The sequence below is a fragment of the Hesperophylax consimilis genome, chromosome 7, assembly GCF_061612785.1.
Source record: "Hesperophylax consimilis isolate HC1 chromosome 7, BYU_Hcon_1.0, whole genome shotgun sequence".
NCBI lineage: Eukaryota > Metazoa > Arthropoda > Insecta > Trichoptera > Limnephilidae > Hesperophylax > Hesperophylax consimilis.
In genome coordinates this window covers 30,043,709-30,062,722 of record NC_142842.1, presented here as the reverse complement: position 1 = coordinate 30,062,722, position 19,014 = coordinate 30,043,709, and the positions used below count along the sequence as shown (strand labels likewise).

The window sequence follows — 19,014 nt, the reverse complement described above, 5'->3', positions numbered from 1 at the left end:
TTTAAGCCCGTTTTTTACCATAGAGCTTGAAAAATTTGCTTTTGAATTTCGAACCAAAGTCTCAAATTGGCGCCCATAAGAATGATGATTTTTTCAGAAATGCAACTTTTTGCGGATTTTGTGACTAATTTCGATTTGGACTATGATTCTGATCACGATGTTTAAATTTCAGCCACTTTCGTACCATAGAGCTTGAAAAAAATCCTTTTTAGTTTCGAACCCAAGTCTCCAAATAGCGCCTATAAGATGATTTTTCAGGAAATACAACTTTTTGCGGATTTTGTGACTGATATCTGACTGATTTTAGTTATGAAGATGATTCTGATCACGATATAAAAAATAAAGCCCGTTTTGTACCATTGAGCTTGTAAAAATTGCATTTTAATTTCGAACCCAAGTCCCAAATTAGCGCCCATAAGAATGATGATTTTTTCAGAAATGCAACTTTTTGCGGATTTAGTGACTGATTCAAGTTGTGGAGATGATTCTGATCATTAAATAAAAATTATTGCCTGTTTTGTACCATAGAGCTTGAAAAAATTGCTTTTTAATTTCGAACCCAAGTCTCAAATTAGCGCCCATAAAATGATGATTTTTTTCAGAAATGCAACTTTTAGCAGATTTTGTGACTTAATTCGATTTGGACCATGATTCTGATCACGATTTTAAAATTTGAGCACTTTTCGTACCATAGACCTTGAAATAATTTTTTTTTAATGTCGAACCCAAGTCTCAAATTAGCGCGCATAAGGATGATGATTTTTTCAGAAATGCAACTTTTTTGCGGATTTTGTGACTGATTTAAGTTGTGAAGATGATTCTGACCACGATATAAAAATTATAGCCCGTTTTGTACCATAGAGCTAGAAAAAATTGCTTTTGAATTTCGAACCCATGTCTCAAATAAGCGCCAATAAGAATGATGATTTTTTCAGAAATGCTTCATTTTGCAGATTTTGTGACTGATTTAGGTTTGGAAGATGATTCTGTTCGCGATATAAATATACAAGCCCGTTTTGTACCATAGAGCTTAAAAAAATTGCTTTTGAATTTCGAACCCATGTCTCAAATAAGCGCCAATAAGAATGATGATTTTTTCAGAAATGCTACATTTTGCAGATTTTGTGACTGATTTAGGTGTGGACTTTGGTTTTGATTACGATATAATAATAAAAGCCCGTTTTTTACCATAGAGCTTGAAAAAATTGCTTTTTAATTTCGAACCCAGGTCTCAAATAAGCGCCAATAAGAATGATGACTTTTTCAGAAATGCTACATTTTGCAGATTTTGTGACTGGTTTAGGTTTGGAAGATGATTCTGATCGCGATATAAATATACAAGCCCGTTTCGTACCATAGAGCTTAAAAAAATGCTTTTTAATTTCGAACCCAGGTCTCAAATAAGCGCCAATAAGAATGATGACTTTTTCAGAAATGCTACATTTTGCAGATTTTGTGACTGATTTAGGTTTGGAAGATGATTCTGATCGCGATATAAATATACAAGCCCGTTTTGTACCATAGAGCTTAAAAAAATTGCTTTTGAATTTCGAACCCATGTCTCAAATAAGCGCCAATAAGAATGATGATTTTTTCAGAAATGCTACATTTTGCAGATTTTGTGACTGATTTAGGTGTGGACGTTGGTTCTGATTACGATATAATAATAAAAGCCCGTTTTTTACCATAGAGCTTGAAAAAATTGCTTTTTAATTTCGAACCCAAGTCTCAAATTAGCGCCCATAAGAATGATGATTTTTCAGGAAATGCAACATTTTGCAGATTTTGTGACTGATATCGGTTTGGACGATGATTCTATTGATGATTTCAAAATTTTAGTCCGTTTTATACCATAGAACTTGAAATAATTGCTTTTAAATTTTGAACCCAACTCTCCAAATAACGCCAATAAGAATGATGATTTTTTCAGAAATGCAACTTTATGCAGATTTTGTGACTGATTTCGATTTGGACCATGATTTTGATCACGATTCTAAAATTTCAGCACTTTTCGTACCATAGACCTTGAAATAATTTTTTTTTAATGTCGAACACAGGTCTCAAATTAGCGCCCATAAAATGATGATGATCTTTTCAGAAATGCAACTTTTTTCGAATTTTGTGACTGATTTAAGTTGTTTAGATGATTCTGATCACGATATCAAAATTAAAGCCCGTTTATTACCAAAGAGCTTGAAAAAATTGCATTTTAATTTCGAACCCAAGTCTCAAATTAGCGCCCATAAGAATGATGATTTTTCAGGAAATGCAACATTTTGCAGATTTTGTGACTGATATCGGTTTGGACGATGATTCTATTGATGATTTCAAAATTTTAGTCCGTTTTATACCATAGAACTTGAAATAATTGCTTTTAAATTTTGAACCCAACTCTCCAAATAACGCCAATAAGAATGATGATTTTTCAGGAAATGTAAAATTTTGTAGATTTTTTGACAAATTTAGGTTTGGACGATGATTCTGATCACGATTTTAAATTTCTGCCACTCTTGTACCATAGAGTTTGAAAAAATTCCTTTTTAGTTTCGAACCCAAGTCTCCAAATACCGACCACAAGAATGATTTTTTTTCAAGAAAGAAAATTCTGTGACTGATTTAGGTTTGGAAGATGATTTTGATAATTACATTAAAATTCAAGCCCGTTTTTTACCATAGAGCTTGAAAAATTTGCTTTTGAATTTCGAACCCAAGTCTCAAATTGGCGCCCATAAGAATGATGATTTTTTCAGAAATGCAACTTTTTGCGGATTTTGTGACTGATTTCGATTTGGACCATGATTCTGATCACGATTTTAAAATTTCAGCACTTTTCGTACCATAGACCTTGAAATAATTTTTTTTTAATGTCGAACCCAAGTCTCAAATTGGCGCCCATAAGAATGATGATTTTTTCAGAAATGCAACTTTTTGCGGATTTTGTGACTGATTTCGATTTGGACCATGATTCTGATCACGATTTTAAAATTTCAGCACCTTTCGTACCATAGACCTTGAAATAATATTTTTTTAATGTCGAACCCAAGTCTCAAATTAGCGCCCATAAAATGATGATGATCTTTTCAGAAATGCAACTTTTTGCGGATTTTACTGACTGATTTCGATTTGGACCATGATTCTGATCACGATTTTAAAATTTCAGCACTTTTCGTACCATAGACCTTGAAATAATTGCTTTTTAATGTCGAACCCAAGTCACAAATTAGCGCCCATCAGAATGATGATTTTTTAGAAATGCAACTTTTTGCGGATTTTGTGACTGATTTTAGGTGTGAAGATGATTCTGATCACGATATAAAAAATATAGCCCGTTTTGTACCATTGAGCTTGAAAAAATTGCATTTTAATTTCGAACCCAAGTCTCAAATTAGCGCTCATAAGAATGATGATTTTTTCAGAAATGCAATCTTTGGCGGATTTTGTGACTGATTTCGATTTGGACCATGATTCTGATCACGATTTTAAAATTTCAGCACCTTTCGTACCATAGACCTTGAAATAATATTTTTTTAATGTCGAACCCAAGTCTCAAATTAGCGCCCATAAAATGATGATGATCTTTTCAGAAATGCAACTTTTTGCAGATTTAGTGACAGATTCAAGTTGTGGAGATGATTCTTATCACTATATAAAAAATTATTGCCCGTTTATTACCATAGAGCTTGAAAAATTTGCTTTTTAATTTCGAACCCAAGTCTCAAATTAGCGCCCATAAGAAAGATGATTTTTTCAGAAATGCAACTTTTTTCGGATTTAGTGACTGATTCAAGTTGTGGAGATGATTCTGATCATTAAATAAAAATTATTGCCTGTTTTGTACCATAGAGCTTGAAAAAATTCCTTTTTAGTTTCAAACCCAAGTCTCCAAATAGCGCCCATAAGATGATTTTTCAGGAAATGCAACATTTTGCAGATTTTGTGACTTATATCGGCTTGGACCATAATTTTGATTAGTATATCAAAATTTCAGCTTTTTCGTACCATAGAGCATCATGATTCTGATCACGATTTCAAACTTTCAGCCCTTTTCGTTTCATAGGACTTGAAAATATTATTTTTAATTTCAAACCCAAGTCTCAAATTACCGCAATTTATAAGATGATTTTACCAGAAATTCATGTGTATGCAGATTTTGTGACTAATATCGGCTTGGACTAAATTCCTATCACTTTATCAAAATTCCAGCCTTTTTCGTACAATATAGCATGAAAAAATTGCTTTTTTAATTTCGAACCCACGTCTCCAAATTGCGCCCATAAGAATGATGATTTTTCAGGAAATGCAACTTCTTGCAGATTTTGAGACTGATTTAGGTTTTAAGGTGATTCTGATCACGATTTAAAAATAATAGCCCGTTTTGTACCATAGAGCTTGAAAAAATTGCTTTTTAATTTCGAACCCAAGTCTCAAATTAGCGCCCATAAGAATGATGATTTTTCCAGAACCGCAACTTTTTGCGGATTTCTGGACTGATTTCGGTTTGGAACATGATCCTGATCACTATTTCAAATTTTCAGTCCTTTTCGTACCCTAGAGCTTGAAATATTTGCTTTTTAATTTCGAACCCAAGTCCTAAATTAGCGCCCATAAGAATGATGATTTTTCCAGAAATGCATTTTTTGCGGATTTATGGACAGATTTCGGTTTGGACCATGATTTTGATCACGATTTTTAAATCTTAGATGTTTTCGTACCATAGAGCTTGAAAAAATTGCTTTTTAATTTCAAACCCAAGTTTCAAATTAGCGCCATTAAAAAGATGATTTCACCAGAAATGCATGTGTATGCAGATTTTGTGACTGATATCGGTTTGGACCATGATTCTGATCACTTTTTCAAAATTTCAGCCCTTTTTGTACCATAGAGCTTGAAATATTTGCTTTTTAATTTCGAACACATGTTTTAAATTAGCGCCCATAAGAATGATGATTTTTCCAGAAATGCAACTTTTTTCGGATTTTGGGACTGATTTCGGTTTGGACCATGATTTTGATCACGATTTTTAAATCTTAGTCCTTTTCGTACCAAAGAGCTTGAAAAAATTGCTTTTCAATTTCGAACCCAAGTCTCAAATTAGCGCCATTAAAAAGATCATTTTACCAGAAATGAATGTGTATGCAGATTTTGTTACTGATATCGGTTTTGACCATGATTCTGATTACTCTTTCAAAATTTCAGCACTTCTCGTACCATGGAGCTTGAAAAAATTGCTTTTCTATTTCGAACCTAAGTCTCCAAATAGCGCCCATAAGAATGATGATTTTTCAGGAAATGCAACATTTTGCAGATTTTGTGACTTTTTTTTTCAATTTTTTAAATTTTTTTATTAACATTCAAACCTGCTTAACTACTCATGTAGTTTTTCAGCAGGTAAATAAAGACAAGATTTTTGCAATAACATGGTTCAATGGTATGTAGGTATGTATAATGTTGATGATAAATTAACAATAAATGATAAGTTGGTTAAATTAGAGTATAAATATGTAAGAAGCAGTATAATCCTCATATAACAACACAAGCACAAATGAATTTAATTTGAACAAATGAATATAATCAACAAGTACTTTTATGGTTTTAATATACATAATACAAATTTATAGTGATTTTCCATTTCCCTAGAATGTTAATTCCAATTAGGAAAACAAGGTCTTCAGAAGTGCATCAATATAGATCCTCAATATCTTATAGCCATTTCCTTAGATTATATTTGACTTTGGCTGTAAAAACGTTTATATTTTTAATTGTCATTGGTAGTTTATTAAATATTCTGGGTACAATAAAGTTTAGGGTTCTTTCACCGTATTTATTGGTACATTTCGGGACCACCAATCTTTCATTTTGGGTGAATCTTGTATTGTGTTTATGGAAAACTCTTTCCCTATACAAGGAATCAGACAATATAAGATGTTGACTTACAATATTATAAAACAATAATTCTCTAACAAGTAAAACATTCAGAGACTTGTATATTAATTTAGTGTAGCTTCTGTGTGCATTGGTATATTTATAGATTAACAATTTTGCAAGGGAGTTTTGTACTGTTTGGATATAACTTGTATTAGTTTTACAAGAATGTCCCCAAGAAGTGATTCCATAACGAATTGTGGATTCAGCCAGAGATAGGTAGATTAATTTTAAAGTACTTATAGGCACAAAATATTTTATTTTATAAATTCTACCCTCAATAGACCGTAGACGTTTACAAACATTAGTAATGTGTACATCATATTTCATGTGGCAGTCAATAGTCACACCCAAATATACATAATTTTTGACAAAATCAATGGTTTCACATGAATAGGGCTGTGCAACATTTCTTGTAAGCAGTCAAAAGTATGTGTATATAACGAAGGTGATCTTATGTGCATAATTTTGGTTTTTTTGGCATTTATTATGAGACCCGCGTCATGAGACCATTTTAGGAGAGCAATAAAATCAAGCTGCATAAGGTTCATTGCAGTAATCAAATACTCGTGTGATATTACGAGTGCCGTATCGTCTGCGTACATAAAATGTTTAACGAAGGAAAACAATTAACTCATAATTGAGACGTATAAAATATACAGGGTTGGCCTTAAAATTGACCCCTGTGCAACACCTGTTGAAATATATTTAATTTTGCAAAATTTTTTTAGAATTTTTACTGTTATTTTTCAATCCGATAGTAATTTTTTTAACAAAACTAGTAGCTTTCCTCGTATTCCTATTGCATCCATTGTTTCTAAAAGTTTATTTTTATCAATAGTATCAAACGCCTTGGAGTTATCTATGAATAAAACCAACTCATTTTTTTAAAATTTAATTCATGATTTACGTGATTTGAAAATTCCTGAAACAACATTTCCGTATTTTTTTTCTTTTGAAAACCATACTGGTTGGGATCTAGCAAGGAGAAGGATTCTAAATATTTGTTAAGTTTTGTAGAAATTTATTTTTCAAGTATTTTTTCTAGGGCTGGAAATATGCTAATTGGCCTATAATTTTGTACATCTGTATGTTTGCCGCCTTTGTAAATCGGTCTAGTGATACTACTTTTAAGTTCATCTGGAATCACTGCTTTTTTAAAAATTATATTGATAAAGTGAGTTATAACAGGCCCTAAAATATGAATATATTTCTTAATGTCAAACATTCGAATGTTGTCAATCCCTGGTGACTTTGAATTGTTTAGTTTGCTAACAATGATATTAATTTCTTCGCAGGTAGCTCTTGGTAGGTACATACTATGTTGAACTTCTGTCGGTCTGACGGTCGAAGCTATATAATCACATTTATGTATCATAGAGCTTACACTGCTCGTAAAATATTCAACAAAATTATTTGCTACGGTTTCTTCATTATGCGTGTTTAACATATATTTTGAGATTATTTCGTCACAACTACTTTTAGACTTGCGTCCTAACATTTTATTTACTTCATCCCAAGTTTTTTTGGTATTTCCGAAATAATTTTTAAATTTATTGTTAAAAAAGGTAGACTTACATTTAATGATTTCTTTTGTTACCTTATTTCTGTAAATTTTATATTCTAATTCAAAGAATTTATTGGTAGGAGTATTTTTCCACTTTCTGTACAGTAAATCTTTTTTTTAATGTTTTCTAATATATTAAAAGTTATCCAAGGTTTTAATGCGAGGGGTCTTTTTTGGGTTTATAAAACATAACGATTTTACTTTGTTCATACAAATCCTGAAAATTAATTTTAATTTTAGTGTATAACATATTGCAATCTTGTTCCTCAAGCAAGGTATGCCACTTAAAATTATAAATATTTTTGTCAATTTTGTTTTGGGATAAAAACGATATTTTTTCCCCGTGTTCTACGACTTTTTTCCTTTCAATATATTTAATATTGACTGCAGTTAAAAAATGATCCGCTATGTTAATATTATTACATACAGATGAAGAAAGAGTTTTGCTTTGTTGACATCCGCTATTAAAACGTACAAATATGTGGTCTAAACAGAAACGAGTAACTTTTCCTGCTAGAACCGCTTCCCTAGTTACGTTACAAATGCATTTTGTTAAATAATTATCAGACATTATATTTTCATAAGACATAATAAGTGGGTTTTGATAATTTAAAAGATCTAGGTTAACATCTCCTATAAGTACAATATTTTCTTTGGGTTTTATATTAGACAGAATGGAAGATATTTCATTAAGAAATTGAAGTTTGTTGGAGTTGGGGGGGCGGTATATTGCTATGATGTTTAAAATAATCTTGTTTGGAAGTGTCATTGAGCCAAGCACACTAATTCAAAATGGTTTTTTTCTATTGACTTCTGTTGAAATGTGAGTTCATCTCGGACGTACAACAATATACCTCCACCCGATTTTTTACTTCGGCAATAATTGTAACATTTAAATCCAGGAATATTATACAGACAGACTAGCTCTGATGTTATAGCCGTTTCACATAGCATTAACGCATGAATATGTTTCCAACAAGAATTTAAATAGACATTCAAAGTATTCCAGTATTTATAAATCGATCTAATATTCAACTGAACAATATTAATATTTTCCATACTATAGTTACTGTGAACATTTAGCCAATCCTGGAAATCATTAGTATTATCGAATTCTACCTTATCATCTTCTTCAACATAATTAGACGCCATAGTCGATCGAAGCAAGGTCCTTTTTCAGTGCAGCTTTGTAGGCCGGGCAGTTGACCTTGTCTCCAGTCGAGAGCGTAGCGGGCTTTCCAAATCTAGGATTCGTTGGTGTGGTTCTCTTCAGCACAGTGTCCACATCTAAGAGTGTCTCTGCAGTACTTATATGAGTGTCCTATCATTTGGCACTTAGTACATACGGTTAGTCCAATAGAGTCTCTGACACGGCACACAGTCCAATTGCCGAACACTTTCTCCTGTTTCACCAGCAGTTTTCGTATTGTAGCGGGCATCTCATAAACCCGATAACAGGTGGTTTCAGAGCGAGCGCCGGCCAGGTGACTCAGCTTGCAGGTTGATGCTATTCCTTCGATGTCGTGAACATTGGGTATACCCGTAAGGGCGATCCTAAAGAATTCAACGTCCGTAAGGTCCCTCGGTACATTAAAAAATATTAGCCTCGGGAGTCGCTTGGTGGGAAGTCGAGCCTTTAGTGTGCCTGAGTTTTCAAAACACGGTGCGTTTAACGACTTTTCTTGCTCACTTGTGGTAGTTGTGTTAAAAAGGACACCTTTATTTCTGATCTTACTAACTCCGGTAATGCGAATGCCCAACTCAAAAGGCCGAATAATTTTTTGAATAATTTTTTTAGTCTTTTCACTATCCTCGGTGGCATCTGCGTTTGTAGGGAAGATGCAGATGGCGGGCCTTGGTGCTCCGACGCGATGTCCTGATTGGGTAATTGGTGGGGGTTGGTCAGCAACATTTGACTGCTTTCGGACAATATCAGAAAATGACAAGCTAGCCTCCGTTGCTTCAGCTACTCTTCGCATCACGGGTCCGAGGTCAGATTTCAGCTGAATTATTTTCTGTTCCAGGTAATTTTTTTCGTCTTTTTAATGACAAATTTTAATTTCCGCCATTTTAAGTTGGGCGGTCACTATCGCCAAATCAGCGCGCATGGTTTCGAGCTACAACAGCAGCTGAAAAACGGCTCTGAAAACTTCAGAGACATTTCTAGAGATCTTCAGTTGCTGTTCCTTCGAGACCTTTGATTGTTTCTCGGCCAAGACTTCTTGAATATCAGCTTTCCCAACTCTACCACTGGAAATTACCGAACCATCACGAACCTGATACTTACCAGATGTCATCTATGATATTCGGAGCCACTTGTTCACCGAACAGCGCCCAGTTTGTCTGGAACAAGGTAGCCGGGGAATACGAACATGAGAACCCGACTGTCGCAGCAGCCATTCGTTCTAAATTCTACATGGATGACTACCTAGATGCGGTAGACAGTTGTCAGGAGGCTGCCTCACTCGTCCACGGTGTGAGCACCCTCCTCGCGAAAGGAGGATTCCACCTAACGAGCTGGGCATCTAACAGTCCAGCTGCCATAGCCGGTGTTCCCACAGAAGACCGGGCCAGTTCCATAGTGCGGATCAGTGGTGGAGGTACGGAGACAGAACGAGTGCTCGGACTAGTTTGGGACCCATTCACTGATAACTTCCTGTACTCATTCCAAGAGGCGATCACCCCAATAGTGGCCACGCGACCCACGAAAAAACCCAGTAGGTTTCATTTCCTGCCTTACAATCCGGTCGAAGATACTGCTGCAGGCCGTGTGGCGCTCGAGTATAGGCTGGAACAACCCCATTACCCCTGAACATACACAGAGGTGTACCCAAATGGCTGAGCCTGTTGAATACACACAGCAATTCAGTTCCGAGACGCTGCCTCCATCTCAAGCAGAGCAACGTTACCCTACATCTCTTCTGCGATGCGTCAGAACAAGCCTGCTGCGCTGTCGCCTATTACATCGAAGAAGTAAATGGAGCCCTACAGGCGACATTTCTGGCCAGTAAATGCAAAGTGGCGTCACTGACGCCCCTCTTCATTCCCCGCCTTGAGTTACAAGCCGGACTCATCGCGGCAAGACTAGCCCAGACCATCCACAAGGAAAGCCAGGCCCGTTTATCCCAAACGTACTTCTGGACAGACTCTGCAACCGTATTGTGCTGGTTACAAACTGACCCACGTACGTACTCTGCCTTCGTGGCAAACAGACTGGGTGAAATAGATGAGTTATCCAACATACTCGACTGGAGATGGGTGCCAACCAAGCTCAATCCCGCTGACATCGGTACAAGGGATTCAGATGTGCCCGACCTATCACCCAAAGGAAGGTGGTTTACTGGCCCGGCCTTTATCATTTTACCTGAGAGTGCGTGGCCAAAAGAGCGTGCACCTGTCAAAAGGCCCGACGACCAGACACTAGAGGTCAAGCCTTACTACATCGGCCTTCTATCAACTGCAAGGGAAGCATTACCATCCATAGAGAGATTCTCCTCATGGCAACGGCTGATCCGTGCAACAGCGTGGGTTCTCTGCTTTGTGAAACAATGTCGAATGAAAGTTAACAAATCTGTAGGGGGCTCACTGCGAGCGGAGGAGATCAAGGAGGCGGAAGACAGATGGATAAAAAGGTCTCAGGAGGACGCCTGCAATACTGACATGACCACCCTCAAGCACGGCTAAATGCTGCCGACTGGTTGTCGTCTGAACCCATTAAACCCTTTCTTCGGACAAGACGGCGCCCTGCGGATGGGTACCCGGCTGCGAGCTCTAGCAAAAACAAAGTGTGTAGCACGGACTCCCGTCATCCTGGATGGAGACCACCCGTACACTCAGCTCCTGATTCGCCACTACCACCAGAAGGCGGACCATCCCAGCACAGAGAAAACGGTCGCAGAGGTGCGGGGCGATTTCTTTGTACTGCGTCTGCGTACTACAAGCAGGAAGATAGCACACGCCTGCCCCACCTGCCACATAAGGAGAAGCAAACCCTCTCCACCACTAATGGGGGCGCTACCACCACCTCGACTGATGCATAACATTCGCCCATTTACACATTGCGGGCTCGACTACTTCGGGCCTATGGAGATCACGGTTGTCAGATATCGGGAAAAACGATATGGAGCCATCTTCACTTGTCTCTCGACCCGCGCCATTCACATAGAACTGGCCGCCTCACTGACTGCAGACTCAGCCATCATGGCCATACAGCGGATGACTACGCGAAGGGGACAACCCGCAGCCATGTACTCCGACAACGGAACAAATTTTCATGGAGCCGATGCAGAGATGAGAGATGCTCTGATATCATTGGGCCACGATGCCAGAATGCTTGATGCCATAGCCACCCAAGGCATTGAGTGGCATTTCATACCTCCAATGACGCCCCACATGGGGGGAGCTTGGGAGAGGCTTGTACGGTCAGTAAAAAGAGCCCTGAGCACCGCACTTAAGGGACGGGCACCTAGAAAAGAAACCTTACTCACGGCCCTGGCAGAGGCTGAATTCACAGTGAAAAACAGACCACTCACTCACATATCAGTTGACCCACGCGACGAAGAGCCTTTGACCCCCAACCACTTTCTTCTAGGGTCGGCTGGAAAGCGTCCCCTCTTGTCCATGTTTGGCAAAAAGGAAGAGAAAATATGCCTTCGCCGCCAGTGGCGTATCGGCCAGCAACTTGCAGACATATTCTGGAGGCGGTGGCTTCTAGAATACCTTCCCACCATGGCAGCTCGGCAAAAATGGCACAACCCGGTCACACCCATTAAGAAGGATGACCTGGTGGTCATTATGGACTCCACGCTGCCACGGAACAGCTGGCCGCGTGGCCGCGTCCTTGAAGCCGTGCCCGCCGCCGACAGACAAGTCAGGACAGCCCGTAACCAGACAAGTTCCGGAATATATGTTAGACCGGCCATTAAAATCGCCGTCATACTACCTGCTTCAACAACACCAGCCCATCCAATCACCAGCACGACAACACCTGCCTAGCCGAAACCCCTTGCGATGACATCAACTGCAAACACGAGACGCTGGGATGAAACAGAACACGCCCGACGGAGTAGCTGGGCGCAGCAGAGACTGCACCGTGGGGAGTATATCGGACGTACAGAGCCAAAGTCATTATGAGATAACAAGATCACAAGTTTTTACGATGTCCTTAATATTTTTGATAAAACCATTAAGATATCTGCGTCAAAATAAATATGATATTATAATATTATTCCACGCCTCAATGCTTATCCCACATCCTTAATGTGCGACTGCTATAGTTAATATTAATGGATTTTCGGCGCCACCATCCATTTAAAAACTAATGTTTTGTTTTGTTCAACGCAGTGAAGAGATAAGGTTGATCGCTAATTACTCTCATTGAACATGTGTAAAATTTAATGTATAATTTTGTCTAATAAATAGAGAAGTAACTGGTACAAACAGTCACTTCTCATCCGAGTGTACTCGGGAAAGTAATACTTGTTTAATTTAATGTTTTCCTACTGCCCCTGCAAAAACTCTCAGATCAAGGTGTCAATGTGTGCCGGTGCCCTATTGAATTTGCAGTATTTGTGCGGTCTTCACTAACTTGGTCCCGTACAACCAGGGTGCGGAAAATTTAAATTATCTTCGTTTTTGACGATGTGGTTCATTATCTTACAAAAGTGAACCACTTCGTCAAAAAACATTAATTTAAAATAATATGGTGTCCAAAATGTAATGACTAATTAAAATTAATAATAACCAGGAATACAGCGTTTCAAAAAAAAAATGATCCTGTGTTTGTTTGTAATTTATAGGATGTGAGGTATTAATTGCACTTACCTCCCCACATTTCGGAATAAATAATAAATTAATTAATTACTGTGTCGTATCTTTTAAGAGTCGAAGAGACTTTTCATAGCTCCATAAATCACAGTAAAAAAGACATTTAAAATAGAGATAGCTGTTTAATACAAAAACATATTTTTTAATACAATGTATTTTCTAATTAATAAAGTTAATAAAACGAGGTTGTTTTATTAATGACAAAATATTGATGTACTCATCGTGCTAAATGGGTATTGGCAACGTTTACAATACATAGTAAATAATAATGCTGAATCCATCAATCCAGTTATTACAATACAAAATCTTATTTGGAGAATTATATTTAAATGCCAACCTACCCACTCTTCAAACGAACTATTTACTAAAATTAAGGTCAAAAATATTCGCCAGTTATTTATTAAGACAAGCTTGTCCTATATACGGAAAAATAACCTGCTTTTAACAAACCTGGGATGCGTGGCATTTATTTAGTTTTATCTTTATTTCTATTTCTAATGTGGAATGATGTGCGTTATTTTAATATAATAATTTCCTTTTCTGTCATGTGTTATTATTTTTATTATTACATAAATCATGTGCAACTGCTATTATACGAGCATGAGCCTAGTATGGCAGTTGAGAAAGTCACCAAAATTTTATTTTTTTATATTTATAAAATAAAATTTAATGAATATAATTTATTTTCAACTATTGAAAAAATGATGTGAATGATCTGTAAATAAAAATAGTATGTAAATATAAATTTGTATATTTCTTAATGTAAATTTTAACTGCATTTAACAAATCCCAAGAATATATAATATATGCATTTCCTTTGCCCGCATCTGTGATTTTTTTGTAATATGGATTTTCATATTTATACACTGAAAATTATTTTTCAAAATTATTTTTTGTTAGAATAGACGAATCTTATGCTTTGCAGAAAACTACACATTTTAAATAACTTTTGGATTCATTTCAGTTATTTTAGTAAGAATGTTTTTGTGACTTGTTATCATTACACCGTTTGTATGTGTTTCATAAAAAACTATTTTCCACAAATACGTTCCAAGCATGAAATATAGTAATACCACGTTTCAAAATTTATGTGGGGAATGTCGGTACTGCTATGCGTAGTACTTTCCCATATCCGAAAAAACCGTTCACTCTTTCCGTTCATCCGTTTCATTTGCAGTTACTTATCCCGTATTCGAGGAATTTCCCAACAAATTGCAGCGAATAAGGGAGGAAAAACGTTTCTATCTTAGTCATCTCGTCCTCACATTTACGGCACAATAAGGACTACGAGAAGGATGTTTTGCCAGCCTTGCACGTGCCTTCAAGGGAATACCAATATTGTGGTAAAGATGAGGACTTAGGACTTGGATGAGTGGATAATATATATACTGTGTTTACTATCACATATGATGTAAACAGTGGCGGCATGTACTCACAAGGGTGTGTGGTGCGAAAAAAACATTATCAGTCTATCGAATAGCCTCTATCCCATACGCTACCTACAGAATACTAGCAATTTTGTAGCCTATTTGAATTATTCGTATGCAAACTGGAAACTAAAGAGGTGCCATCTCGGCGAGACAAATGAATTTATTGTATCTTCGAGTGTTTCAATTTAGCTGAAGTGTGAAGAGAGTGGAACGGAAATAGATGCTAAGTGGAAGGTTTGAAAGTACCTTACTAATCTGACATAGGTGAAAAGGAATATTTTTGGGTGCTTGGAATATTTATACTGTTATTTAAAACATTTAATATAATAAAAATAGTATGGGTCTTTCTACAAGGTTAAAGTTAAAAAAATAACACAAAGCAAATAAATTGCAACGCGATTTAGAAATACGAAAAGTCTTCTTCTAACAATTTTACTCATCGTCAAACGTAATTTTCCAAAATTGCCCTTTTTAACAAGCAAAATGGTATATTTTTATGTTCGTCAAGTCGGGTATCCAGCAACCAAATGTTCTCGAACCATTGGGTCGGCCCCATAATGTTTTTTGTTTTTCATCGGCCACGGAAAACAAAAATATTGTGACCTTGCCCCAATGTTTCATTTTTGCACAGTTCGTGTTTGTGGAAATATTGTAGCTGTAGGCGCGGGTTAACGCTTCACATTCGAACTGTAGCCGTGGTAAAACTCTGACCGTCGACGAAGTCATTACGCTCGAACAACGTGGTTCAACCCACTCGTTGTTCGAGTAGAATGACTTTTGACGTTAGGCTTATGTAAGTCGTGCGTTGGCCGACTAAAGTGATTTTTATGTGTAAATACCGCGCAAGAGTTTCAACTGCTCCAAACCATTTGTAGCCAGTATTGAGGTATGTGTGAGGCTAAAGGTAGTGGGAAGTGGAAGGAAATGGGAAGAGAATGGTGGTGGAGTACCTGGCTATTCAGATCTGGTCACAAAATAATGCTTATGCCATTTCAAGTAACATTTCAATTCGGAAAGGTGAAATATCATAAATTCTAAAAAATAAATTTCCCTGTGCACGAGGGGAATTTGAACCTGCGGCCTCCGGATTGCTAGTCGAGAGCCTTTTCCCTCAACCACGGAGGCCATCAATGAGAAAATTCAGTTCGACGCTGATCGCATGAACTAATGCGTACTAAAATTAATTTTGACAGAGCGTGTTATTTCTGAGTTACCTTCGCCCTCCTCTTTGAGAATTACCTAATAATTTATACAACGATCGAGATGCTAAGTTAAATGTTAGCTTGAAGTATGTGAGGAATTGTTTCTAGTCTTTGGTTGATACGATATTAATAAAAAACGACTTTATTGGCTGAAGACGCTTGACTCGGGCGACATCACCTCCGCGACGTAGTACTAGTCGCAATACTTATAACCTATTTATTATTTATTTTTATTATTATTATCACTACTTATTTTTTATATCGGTTCGTCATTCCATTATCCATCTAGTGTTTTTTTTTGCAAGCCGGGTGTTTAATTTCAATGTCAACTGTCATACCCATGTTTATTTTAATCGTCATTAGTAAAATCAGACACGAACAGAAACCAGCATTTTTATGTACACGCACAGAAATTTACATCAAATTTTAAGCTTTCCCCTGAGAATTTTCTTTTTCCAGATGACGGAATACGAACGCATGAAATACTACTAGCGAAGGGAACAATGTAATTAATATAATGAAGTTTCGTAACTTTTGTATGATCGAAATTAAAAGCGAAATTTCGGGAAATGTAGCTTAGCGGGATTCTCAATTAGGTTTACTCGTAATCTAAGATACTTTACTCCCCTAAGAGCTTTTTGTTCTATTCTATCATGAACACTACCTGTACATACGAGTAATATAAGTCGGGATCATGGTAATTTCAGGTTAATGTGCCTGCGTCAAGCTATTTGTGGATAATTAAACCTTGCTCAGGCTGTCATAAACATATTTTAAAGTGATGGAAATTTATGAATATTACTATCTAAATTAGCCATGCCTTTAAATGCCAGGGTTGTAGGAAGGGCAAACTTAGCACAATAATGAATGGAAAAAATACATTTTATACGTAATTAAAGGTTGGAAATGTGATTTCAGTACTGCCCTAGTAACAACTAATTATAAGCAATTAATTAGTCGCCTGAAATATCAATAAAAATTGAAAATATCTCCCAAGTAAAAATAAATGCCGCCAACGGGAATTGAACCCTTACCTTCTGATGTCCGGTCAGGTGCTCTGAAACCACTGAGCTATGTCGGCTTATTTCCAACCAGCTAAATAATTCAAAATGTACAAGTACCTCAATCAACAATTACTGCTTATTATATTTTTTCCACTTGTAAACAACCAACTTTATTTTTGTAGGAAAGGCTTTGTTAGTGCTAAATTTCTCACTAGATGGCGTCGAGACATATAATATCTTCATAGATATTTCAGGCGACTAATTATTGTTTATAATTATTTGTTAACTATGATATCATTTGTTTTCACTTCGTCAGGCGTCCCCAGATTTGTATCAGACTCTGTATCTCATTCCAGAGCAGAGTTAGTGCATTAAGTCTTCGTCAGGCATCCCCAGATTTGTATCAGACTCTGTATCTCATTCCAGAGCAGAGTTAGAGATTGTTAGAGTTAGTGCACTAAGTCCAGTTATATTCAATTTTTCAATAAAGTCCTAAACCCTGTATCTAAATTTCGCCAATAAACAAATAGATAATATTAATTAAGTGTTAATCTCAAGTGACCTACCAGGTAAGTATTGTACTGTATATTTTCTCCATAAATAGTTAAGTAATAACACTGTAGAAATGTATTATAAGTTTGTACAGCGCCCTTGAGGTGTTTTTGCACAAAAACGGCGCTATAAAAGTCATCCAGGTATTATTATTATTATTATAAGTCTTCGTCAGGCGTCCCCAGATTTGTATCAGACTCTGTATCTCATTCCAGAGCAGAGTTAGTGCATTAAGTCTTTCTCAGGCGTCCACAGATTTGTGTCAGACTCCGTATCTCATTCCAGAGCAGAGTTAGTGCATTAAGTCTTCGTCAGGCGTCCCCAGATTTGTATCAGACTCTGTATCTCATTCCAGAGCAGAGTTAGTGCATTAAGTCTTCGTCAGGCGTCCCCAGATTTGTATCAGACTCTGTATCTCATTCCAGAGCAGAGTTAGTGCATTAAGTCTTCGTCAGGCGTCCCCAGATTTGTATCAGACTCTGTTTCTCATTCCAGAGCAGAGTTAGTGCATTAAGTCTTCGTCAGGCGTCCCCAGATTTGTATCAGACTCTGTATCTCATTCCAGAGCAGAGTTAGTGCATTAAGTCTTCGTCAGGCGTCCCCAGATTTGTATCAGACTCTGTATCTCATTCCAGAGCAGAGTTAGTGCATTAAGTCTTCGTCAGGCGTCCCCAGATTTGTATCAGACTCTGTATCTTATTCCAGAGCAGAGTTAGTGCATTAAGTCTTCGTCAGGCGTCCCCAGATTTGTATCAGACTCTGTATCTCATTCCAGAGCAGAGTTAGTGCATTAAGTCTTCGTCAGGCGTCCCCAGATTTGTATCAGACTCTGTATCTCATTCCAGAGCAGAGTTAGTGCATTAAGTCTTTCTCAGGCGTCCACAGATTTGTGTCAGACTCCGTATCTCATTCCAGAGCAGAGTTAGTGCATTAAGTCTTCGTCAGGCGTCCCCAGATTTGTATTAGACTCTGTATCTCATTCCAGAGCAGAGTTAGTGCATTAAGTCTTCGTCAGGCGTCCCCAGATTTGTATCAGACTCTGTATCTCATTCCAGAGCAGAGTTAGTGCATTAAGTCTTCGTCAGGCGTCCCCAGATTTGTATCAGACTCTGTATCTCATTCCAGAGCAGAGTTAGTGCATTAAGTCTTCGTCAGGCGTCCCCAGATTTGTATCAGACTCTGTATCTCATTCCAGAGCAGAGTTAGTGCATTAAGTCTTCGTCAGGCGTCCCCAGATTTGTATCAGACTCTGTATCTCATTCCAGAGCAGAGTTAGTGCATTAAGTCTTCGTCAGGCGTCCCCAGATTTGTATCAGACTCTGTATCTCATTCCAGAGCAGAGTTAGTGCATTAAGTCTTTCTCAGGCGTCCACAGATTTGTGTCAGACTCCGTATCTTATTCCAGAGGAGAATAGTGCATACAGTCTTTCTCAGGCGTCCCAATTTTTTTCTATCGCTCATTACTATACCACATTGTTACTATTAAGAACTACATTATTTTGACCTTTATT

General features: G+C 37.1%; 2 protein-coding genes across 2 annotated transcripts; both read left to right on the top strand.

Moving 5' to 3' along the window:
• Window positions 1–9,779: 9,779 nt before the first annotated feature.
• Window positions 9,780–11,173, top strand: LOC149422622 (uncharacterized). The gene is made up of 2 exons (XM_089633612.1): window positions 9,780–10,210; window positions 10,312–11,173. Exons 1-2 carry the CDS (start codon window positions 9,780–9,782, stop codon window positions 11,171–11,173), a joined length of 1,293 nt encoding a protein of 430 aa, XP_089489738.1.
• LOC149422621 (uncharacterized) lies at window positions 11,174–12,484 on the top strand. The gene has a single exon (XM_089633609.1). It carries the CDS (start codon window positions 11,174–11,176, stop codon window positions 12,482–12,484), a length of 1,311 nt encoding a protein of 436 aa, XP_089489735.1.
• The last annotated feature ends 6,530 nt before the right edge of the window (window positions 12,485–19,014 follow it).

Excerpts from the sequence above, each read along its gene's own strand:
- LOC149422622 (XM_089633612.1), top strand. The coding sequence starts at position 9,780 with ATGTCATCTATGATATTCGGAGCCACTTGTTCACCGAACAGCGCCCAG. Across the intron at positions 10,211-10,311 it reads CCCACGAAAAAACCCAGTAG|AGGTGTACCCAAATGGCTGA; the intron begins GTTTCATTTCCT and ends GAACATACACAG.
- LOC149422621 (XM_089633609.1), top strand. The coding sequence starts at position 11,174 with ATGCTGCCGACTGGTTGTCGTCTGAACCCATTAAACCCTTTCTTCGGA.